Here is a 10293-nt window from a genome sequence, read left to right on the forward strand (position 1 = left end):
GGAAGAGTCTGTCCGGAGAGCTTGGCACCAGTGGCTGGACATTTCTCTTTAAGGAGATTCGTGAAAGGCGTACCTCGCTCCCACTATTCCTATCAACTGTTTACGGGTTTTGGTATTTTAATTTTAACATCAATTATTGAGTTCATATATGCTGATGTTACTGTTTCTGATTAATGTTACTGTTTCAGTTCTGTTTCATGCAATATAAATATTAATTGGTTTATTGCATGTTATAATCCAACAGTTGTGTTGTGAGGGGATTCTTGACTCTCTGTAACTCTATTGCCACCACTTCTAACAAGTCGACGTCGATGTCTTCCTCGACCTGATGGAGTAACATTATCTCCGCTCGATTGATCACCAGACATCTACCATTTAGACAATAAAAACATTGTAGCTACAGTTTCGATAGAAGAATCAGATTCAACGGAATTAAACACATAAAGGATTTAAACATTGTGTACCTTTTAAACTTGTCTAGCAAATTGAAGTAATAGGATCGGCGGGGGAATTACAATCAAAGTGAAAGACAAGTTATACCTCAACTAGAGTAGCCTCTTTCCTTGGTAAAGTGCCAACAATTGCAGGTGACACGCCAAAAATTAAAAGAACAAAATTATCTACATCAACAATAAAATTAAAAGAACCACATTAAACTGAAGGTTTCCTAACCTCACGAGCAAACACATAAACACCCAAACCCAGTATCATCACTAATTAACCAAATTTTACGAAAGTTAGTCATCAATATTTGTCCAAAATGATGAAGCACAATCGAATATACTGACCACATGAGGGAAAAGAACAGTATTCCCATATGCCGCCCATCATCAATGAGATGGTATAACCCATTGGAAAACCAATAAAAGAGTAGAAGCATTCAATTGTGTACTAAATTTCCCAAGAGACTAAAAAATTTACAGGAGGAAAAATAATTTCATAATATCATTAAATAAGCAACTAAAAATCATATAAGCTGAAAATTGCCTTATTCACTCAGATAGACCCACGAAAATCCAAAATTCAGAGGGAACAAAAAGCTCTTGCAACTCCACAATAAGCAGAACAACTCCCCCACAAGTAGAACAAATCCAAAATGATGAAGCACAATCGAAAATACTGACCACGTGAGGGAGGAAAGCTTGAAGCATGCGTCCTTGTTCATCCGGGTACGCGTGAGCAGGGTGGAGCAGTGGTGACGGCGTGGAGCAGTGGTACGGGTGGCAGTCGTCGACGGCTTGGAGCAATGGCGACAGCGGATGTGGTAGAGGCGTGGAGCAGTTGTGGGTCGATGGCACACATAGAGAAATACGCACTTCGTTCTCTTGTAAAAGTAAAGTGTAAAAATGAAGTTAAAGTAACAATTAGTATAAGTAGTGACGGAATTATGCAATTCCGTCACTATTTGAAATGTTTAGCAAATATGCCGCCTCTGAGTATGGCGCTATTTTTTGGCCTAATTAGATTTTTTTAAGTTTTATTTTGTTTTCATACGATTTTTCTATTAATTAGATAAATATTTACTTTATAATTATTTGCCCTTTGCCTATTAATTATTTTTCATGGTAATTAGTAAAATAATTAATTTGTAAAGGATCATAGGAATATTGTCCTCCATGATGCTCAATTGATTCTCCCTCAAAGTAGTCGAACATATATCTTTAAAAAAATGACTGAGCTCAGTAATTGTAGCCCAAATGGGCTCGGGTAATGCCCGTTCTGTGGTAATAAGTTTTGTCAGAAGCTTTAGTGACGGAATTAGTGACGGAACTTTATTTCCGTCACAACAATTAGCAATTAGTGACGGAATTTGTGACGGAAATGCATTTCCGTAGCTGATAAAAGGTTGATGATTAGACACTTGATGTAGAAGTTTTTGTCAGAACATTTAGTGACGGAATTCGTGACAGAAATGCATTTTCGTACATAGCCTGCAAAAAGTTGATGATTTGACACTTCATGTAGAAGTTTTTGTCAGAAAAGTTAGTGACGGAATTCGTGACGGAAATTATTGTCTGTCACTATAATTTCGTGACGAAAATGATTTTCCATCGCAAAAAAGCCACACCTATGACAGGCTGTCTTCTCGGACATATTCGTGACGGATTCAGTGATAGAAATTTTATTGTCCGTAATATTAGTGACGGAATTATGTTGTCGTCACTAATCCGTCACTAATCCGTCACTAAATTTGGAGGGTTTTTGCGCGAAAATTTGTGACGGAATTAGTGATTAAATCTGTTAGTGACGGACAATTGCGTCACTAAATCCGTCACAAATTGATTGTTAATAATATCGTCACTAATTCCGTCACTAATAAAAAATATCAGTGACGGAATGAAATCCGTCACTAATTTCCGTGACAAAATTAACAGTTTCTTGTAGTGTGTGTTCTTGAAGGTATTTTCCATTTACTTAATTTCTTTCAAGGTTACTTTAATCCATGCGTAGCTCACTTGTGTGTACGAATGCTGTTGCAGTGTGGACTATTATCGGTTCATGGAGATGGAGATGACAATCAAAATGTGCAAGTGAATCCACAACCTACATTCAAGGTGGACCAAAACATGATGTTTCTAAATATGGATGAATTGTATGTGGGGAATATTCACAAGATCAAATTTGACTTCGATGACCCTTCCACATCTCCTCATCATTTCCTCCCAAAAGAAGTGGCCGATTCGATCCCTTTCGCATCGTCCGAGCTCCAAAATATTCTCAAACTCTTCTCAATCCCTCAAGGTTCCGAAAAAGCTAAAGCAATGGAAGACACGTTGTTTAAGTGTGAGAACACTTATAAGAAGGGAGAGGTTAGGACATGTACGACTTCATTAGAGTCCATGATTGATTTTGTGCGTAGCGTATTCGGACCGAGAGCTGAGATCAAAGTCCTGGCAAACAGTCACACACCGGGGTCGACCAGTACTTCTGATGAGTACACCATGGCGGAAGTCGGAGAGATTCCGATGCATAAGATGGTTGGATGTCATTGGATGCGTTATCCTTATTCAGTTTATGATTGCCATCACAGGTTCAATTCTAAAGCCAAGGTTTTCAGGGTGAAACTCGTTGGTAACAGAGGAGGAGATGAATTGGAAACTTATGTTTCTTGCCATATGGACACATCGACGTGGGATCAGAACCTTCAAGTGTTTGATTTACTTAATGTCAAGCCAGGAAGCTCTCCTATTTGCCACTTCTTCCCTGAAGGAGACCTTATATGGATCCAGCCATCTATCTAAGGATATGTAGTAGTAGATTCACTCTCCTGTGTTTTAATGTTATTTGCTATGGTTGCTTTACTCTACATATTCTACATAGTTGAATATGGTGGTTACTACGTACCAAATATGTAATAAATCTATGTTGGAGAGTGAATTAATATTGATGTAATGAACTTTAGTTCATCAATAAATAAACTAATGAATGATGTTATTGCTTGTCTGTATTTACATGGTGTTGCATGTTTCAAGCATTGATTTTGGGCTTATAGATAGAGGGAGATTACTAAACACTGAGAAATTAAGAGAGCGGCACAGAGGCAGATTACTAAACACAAAAGTAAGACAACTTTATTATTCAATAATGAACTCAAACAAACTGATCATTCATTGCATACATAATATCACCACAAGATGAGAGTACTCAAGGCAACAAGCTGGAGAGAATGTTAGACAGATTTTGATGACTGAATCCAAGCAAGGTCTCCTTCAGGGAACATATGACACACCGGGGCGGTACCCGGCTTGAAGTTAAGTGTCTGAAATGCTTCGTGGTTCGGATCCCATGAAGATGTGTTCATATGACAAACGACAGGAATTTTCACTTGATCTCCTTTGTTACCTTCAACTGAAACCCTGAAAACCTTGGTTTTGGTATTAGACAGATGATGGCAACCGTAAATTGTGTAAGGATAAGGCATCAAATGACATCCTATCATCTTAAGAACCGGAATCTCTTCCACTTCCACTGTAACGTACTCGTCAGAAGTACCACGCGATGTCGGTTCGTGAGTGTTGGTTAAGACTCTGATTGCATCTCTCGAGCCGAATAGGCCACTGACAAAATCAAGCATGGACTCCAAGGAGGTTGCACATGTCCTGATCTCTCCCTCAAGAATAACACCATGTTCACAGTTAAAGAGAGTGTCTTCCATCACCATAGATTTCCGGGAACCTTGAGGGATTGAGAAGAGTGGAAGAATGTTTGGGAGCTCCGACGATGAGAAAGGGATCGAATCGGCCACCTCTCTGGGGAGGAAATGATGTGCAGATGACTTAGAAGGGTCAAGGAAATCGAATTTGGTTTTGATTATTCTCCCAACATGTATTTCATCAAATCTTATAAACAAACTACCATGACTCATGTGGGACGATGATGATGGATTCAATTGTATGTTCTGATGAGGGTCTCCATGAACCATTAATCCACACTGCAAAATGATAGAGTGAGGAGTTGTTGCGGAAACGAAAAATACCAAAAACATAATAAACTCTGAAAAAACAAGAAAAAGAAAAAAAAACTATGTAAGTAATAGGATTTACCTTGAAGAAAACTAGATATAGAAGAACAAACATCTTATGAGGAGCCATTCCTTGATCAGCTTTCCACTTCTCTCTGTTGATTCTTTCCGACTCCAGATTTGAAGAGGAAAACAAGCCACATTACATATAGGCAATTATCATACAGAAGGATATATAATACAATTTTTTTTTTGAGAGAATAAAATTTTTATATTAAATTTAATCTAATAGTAAATATAATTTTTATTAAGAGTCATTTTAAGAATAATATATAAATATTTAAAACATTATAAATATTGTTAATTTTTTTTTATGAATATGAGATCAAGAAATGTTAAGTAAAAAATATTATAAAATCAGTTTTTATTCATTTTATTGTGGATCCATATTAATCTATCACACATCAATTGTACCATTCTCTTTTATTTTTTAATTTGGTAAATGGATATTTGCAAAATATCTCGATAGTCCGTTACCATTTTGCCTATTTAAGAAGACGAACTGGAGATACATCTTCGCACCACAAATCTTTGCAATACAAAGAAGAATCAGAAAACATGAGATCCTTGTTTGCTTTCGTTGCTCTTTTGCTGCTTCTCTTGGTATACTTTTCATATATATTTCTAATCTTTATTAGTAGCAGAAATGATATGCTAATGAAAGAAATAACTAATACTTTCATGGTTTCTTGTGATTTTGTTTGTAGGTTCTGGGCACCGCCAATGCTGCAAGAACTGAACCTGGAGGGTACTGGAAGGCTGTAATGAAGGACCATTCCAAACGGGCACAATGTATATAATCTAGAAGTGATAAGAATATCAGTTATCTCAGTAACTGACTACCTCTTTAGTTCATTTACTAGATTTTATGAGCCCTTACACTTACATCAATCAAGGGACAAGATGAATTAATAGGATGACTAACATTGTATTTACTAGGATCCTTAACATTTTTGAGATATAATTGCTGGAGATATAGAGGTGATAAAAGATTATTAATTATAGAACAAAAAATAAAATTTTATCACTTATATAATAAATTCAATTAAGTTGAAGTGAAGGATTTCAATTAAGCAAGTGTTAAACTCTATGTATGTGTGAATTTGTTTTTTACTTATATAATTTTTTTAATTGGAAACTTCCTTAGTTTTGAGGATAACAATCTTGTGTATAAATTATTTTTTTTGAGAAGGTTGTGTATAAATTATGTGCAGTTTAGAATATATAACACAAATATAAAATAACTCTTAACGATTTGTTTAAAGTAAAAAAAAAAAAAAAACATATATATATATATAACTTCTCTCTTGCGGGACTAAAATATGGGATCTAATTTTGATCCAACGGCTGACAGTTTTACCACTCAATTTCCAGAACATACAAGACCCATTTCGTGACTTTACCCACTTTACCGTCAAACGCATCGGAGGACGGCGTCCTCTCCTCCTCACCCATGCGACGAACCCGATCCTTCATCTTCTCCTCTTCCTGTTCTACCCAAATGACCAACCCAACATTCTCAGCTCTCATCTTACTGACCCGACCGTACTGAAGTTTGGATTCGTCTAGATTTGATTTGGGTTTCGTGTTCTACCCAAACAATGCAATCATTTCCTCGTTTTGAAGATTTGGATTCGACCTGATTTGGTTTGGATTTCATTTTTTTTACCCACACACTGATTTCGTTTTATACATTTAGAGATTTGGATTCGACGCGATTGGGAGATTTCAAGTTCGCGAGAAGACAAGAATTTGTTTTTGGGCTTGGAACTGTTGATTTTTGCTATTTTGGTTACAACTGATTCATTCCTATTGGTCAAATTTCTCAGTTGTTGCAGTGTTGCAATGAGAATGATAATACTTTGTTCAGTTGGTAGCTCGATTATGGAATTTGTTTTTTCTCATTGATTGGTTCCATTTTATGTACTTCTCTCTGTCTTTCATTACTGTCAAGAGCACTACCATGTATTGCTAATACAATGATGGAAAGGATTGGTTCCATTATGTGAACTGTTTCATTTTCATTTCTTAGCTGTGTTCAAATGAGAATGAGGAAGCAGCTAAAGTGCATCCAGGAAAGGATTGGTTCCATTATTGTCTAGTGTCTTAGATAGATTTTGGTTTGACATCATGCCTTTCCTGGATGGACTTTAAACAATAAAAATAACAGTATTTCATTAACTCTATCAAAAATAGCCACCATTGTTTCATCAATAAAAAAACAGTAACTCTATCAAAAAGATTACATCAACTATGTCAATTGATTTCAACTTTCATCAACACATTTCATTGAAATTCTCATAAAAAATGAACATCCACAGATTACATCAATCATCAACTCTGTCAACAATAACCATAAACAAATTACATCATGAAAAATATCCAGCTATAGCTTACATGAACTATCATTGTCAACAATACCATAAACAAATTCTGTCAACATCCATAACCTACAACAGATTAGATGATCCAAAATAAACACATTCCAATATGTCATTCTTGCAGCCAAAAACCAAAAAAAAAATCACCATTAACTAATTAACTTAATAAATGAAATGCAAACAACTTGGAATATAAAAATCAATGATGTACCTTCATGCCACGAATTAAAGGACAATTCCTCTTATCATGTGATTGTCCCTTTAACCTGAAACCATTGCAGCGTCTGTCATTCTTACTCGCAATTTCTTTTCCTCCTTTGAGGTTCTTTCCACAACCTTTTACCCTAACCTTTTCTGGCTCATTATAGACACATTGCGAAAGAGCAATACTAGGTGTGGAAGATTGTCCTCCATCATTTAGAGACATTGAGTTTATATTGCTTTGAAGGGATTCCATTGTGTCAAATGCGATCTTATATATTTCTTCATTGACGATAGCGGACTCAACGATATTTGACATAATTTTACGCAATGCATTGTGATTCATAACCACTTTAGCGTCAAAAGCACCTCGCCCATCGCTGCTGCCATAAGAACAGGTATCGAAAGACTTAGCAGCTTTGGTCCATCTACGCAACACATATATATCAGGCAATGGACCATGAACTTGCATCTTGCGGCTGAAAGTTGCGAAGATGTGTCGACAAATATATCCAGTTGACTCAAATTTCCTACAACTACAAGTCAAATAATTCTGACTTGTTGTCCACAACTTTTCTTACACTTTTTTGACTCCCATCAACTCGCAAAACATTGTAGAGGCATATATTTTCTGATTCTTGGGTAATTGTTGCCATATACGCCATGCTTTGGTACAGCTCCTCCTGGACATTGTAAAAAATGCTCTAAGTATACACTGCAGCCATGGACTTCTCTATCGCAAACATAGTTTTGGTAATGGGTTGTTCATTAATGTCTTTGTGGTCAAGAAACAACTCCTGGTGTCTTTGGCGTTTTATAGCTCTTGTAAACCTAACCACAAAATCCATCAACGTATTTTTCCTTGAAACATAAACATATGACTTGAAAAATGCGTAACAACTTTCAACTCTTTGACTAGAAGACATACCTATATTAAATAACCAATGTCAGTAAGTACAAAAAATAAATGGAACAATTCGAAATCATTTCACAATTTATACAATATATTGGAATACCTATGGAGAATGTGTAATTAACATAAGTAGGAATCCATTTGAAACGGATATCATACAATTATGAAACTATCGATAGTAGTCTCTCCATTTTACGGCATCTAACTTTTCTGAAAATTTATTCAGAATATGCCACATACAAAACCTATGCACAGTGTTTGGCAGTAATTCAGCTATAGCCTTACCCATTGCAGGATCTTGATAAGTGATAATCATTTTAGGTGGTCTAGATGACATACATAACAATAACTGACTCAAAAGCCACAGGAACGACTCAGTCGTTTCATCACTCAAGAATGAACACCCAAAGAGAGTAGTTTGTCCGTGATGGTTTACTCCAACAAAGGGTGCAAAGATCATACCATAACGATTTGTATTGTAAGTAGTGTCAAAGACAACTACTTCCCCAAAAGCATGATATGCCTTTCTACACTCCATATCTGCCCAAAAACAATGAGTGAACTTATTTTCATCATCCATCTTGACTGCAAAATAAAAGGCTGAATTTTTTTCCTTTTCAGATTCAAAATACTCATATAACATTTGTGCATCATGTCCAGCGTACATTTTCATCTCATCTCGTCGAGCATTATAAAAATCTTTTTCAATACAACCAATATTTTCTATACCACTTGTTTCTGTCTCAAAAATACTAATTTGTTTATGAATTGGTACATTTGCTGCACTAAGTTGTTGTGTCAATGCCTTCTTGGCAGAAGACATGGAACGATGAGACAAATGAACTTTTCTTGGTGTTGTCAACACATGATTATGGGCCTCGTAAAATATAGAAACAATGAAACTTTGGCTAGTAGATGACTTCACAAGAACTATCTTTGCATTACACCCTTCTCTAGTTAGACCTCGTTTCTGTGTAGGAACATAACCTGATTCTACCTGCCCTCGAGTCCCTTGTTTATAACACACGAATCCCCTCCTGGTAATTTCATTACTAGGGTTTTTTTTAGTACTCCACATTCAAATACTAAATCCAGCTTCCCTTGCATATTGATTATAAAAATTATGGGCATCTTCCAACGATTCAAATTCTTGCCCAATTTTAGGAATCTTTTCAAACCTTACTTGAGGAATAAAAGTTTGATCATTGGACGAGGAAGAACCCATATCCATATGTGAGACTGCATTATTTTCAGTAGCACTGCCCTCCATAACTGTAGATTCGATAACACAAGGCAAACAAGAAGCAGGTTTGGGCAAATATCAAATACTACATATTCAATAACACAGAACAATAGGCAAATAAATTCGGTCATTTATAGTAATCACGAACAAAGAACAAGGTCCAAATTGAAGTCTTTTCTATAGATTCAACGAGCATGGGATCATAGTCAATAATCATTATCACACATTATATTGATATTCAAAATAACATAAACCCTAACAAAAATAAGGATTAAATCTCACAGTTGGCAACAGAACAAGATGGAGTTAGAAATCGGGTACCTATAGTCCATAGAATCGTAAAAGCCGTGGGTCGCAGTACTTCCCAAATCAATCAACTGGGTTGCTTCCTCCCCAAAAAATCAGGTCACGACTTGCGATTCTCGGCAGGTAAACGTGCCTAACCTCCTTCTGAAATTGAGATTGTGCATGATGAGGAGAAGATCGAGATTGTATGGGAAGAGAAGAAGATGAAGGATCGGGTTCGTTGCATGGGTGAGAAGGAGAGGACGTCGTCCTCCGATGCGTTTGACGGTAAAGTGGGTAAAGTCGCGAAATGGGTCTCGTATGTTCTGGAAATTGAGTGGTAAAACTATCAGTTGTTGGATTGATCCAACGGCTGAAATTAGATCCCGTATTTTAGTCCCACAGGAGAGAAGTTCTGTATATATATATATATATAAGAACAAGTATATATAGACAATTATAGATATTTTTAATAATTTAGAGAATAATATGTTTTAATCAATAATATTGATATATACAACTAATTATTTATCTGGCCTATATTGGTCTATAGGGCTTGACAAATTGGCCGTAGATCCACTTTTTTTCTTTTTTTTGTCAGGCACAAACAAAATTAATCAAAAGAAAAAAAGATACCAAAACAGTGGTTAGGAGGGTCATGCTTGGTATCTAACCATACTGTAACCTCGAAAGAAAATGATTGGGAATGTTGTCGGAGAGATTCCTAACCGTAGTATATTTGGCGAGA

The 10293-nt window shown here is 36.1% G+C and overlaps 2 protein-coding genes across 2 annotated transcripts; one reads left to right on the forward strand and one right to left on the reverse strand.

The window, feature by feature from the left end:
- Positions 1 to 817: 817 nt before the first annotated feature.
- LOC119985568 (BURP domain protein USPL1-like) lies at positions 818 to 3448 on the forward strand. Its single transcript, XM_038829857.1, has 4 exons — positions 818 to 841; positions 1184 to 1327; positions 2386 to 2400; positions 2481 to 3448. Exons 1-4 carry the CDS (start codon positions 818 to 820, stop codon positions 3240 to 3242), a joined length of 945 nt encoding a protein of 314 aa, XP_038685785.1. The 3' UTR covers positions 3243 to 3448.
- Positions 3449 to 3631: 183 nt separating this feature from the next.
- On the reverse strand, positions 3632 to 4683 carry LOC119985887 (protein RAFTIN 1B-like). Its single transcript, XM_038830341.1, has 2 exons — positions 4545 to 4683; positions 3632 to 4432 (listed from the first exon to the last, which is right to left on the reverse strand). The coding sequence occupies exons 1-2, from the start codon at positions 4590 to 4592 to the stop codon at positions 3671 to 3673; spliced, it is 810 nt and encodes a 269-aa protein (XP_038686269.1). The 5' UTR covers positions 4593 to 4683; the 3' UTR covers positions 3632 to 3670.
- Between the last annotated feature and the right edge of the window lie 5610 nt (positions 4684 to 10293).

The sequence above is a fragment of the Tripterygium wilfordii genome, chromosome 19 (assembly GCF_013401445.1).
Source record: "Tripterygium wilfordii isolate XIE 37 chromosome 19, ASM1340144v1, whole genome shotgun sequence".
NCBI lineage: Eukaryota > Viridiplantae > Streptophyta > Magnoliopsida > Celastrales > Celastraceae > Tripterygium > Tripterygium wilfordii.

Excerpts from the sequence above, each read along its gene's own strand:
- LOC119985568 (XM_038829857.1), top strand. The coding sequence starts at position 818 with ATGCCGCCCATCATCAATGAGATG. Across the intron at positions 842-1,183 it reads CGCCCATCATCAATGAGATG|GGTGGAGCAGTGGTGACGGC; the intron begins GTATAACCCATT and ends ACGCGTGAGCAG.
- LOC119985887 (XM_038830341.1), bottom strand. The coding sequence starts at position 4,592 with ATGGCTCCTCATAAGATGTTTGTTCTTCTATATCTAGTTTTCTTCAAG. Across the intron at positions 4,433-4,544 it reads TATATCTAGTTTTCTTCAAG|TGTGGATTAATGGTTCATGG; the intron begins GTAAATCCTATT and ends ATCATTTTGCAG.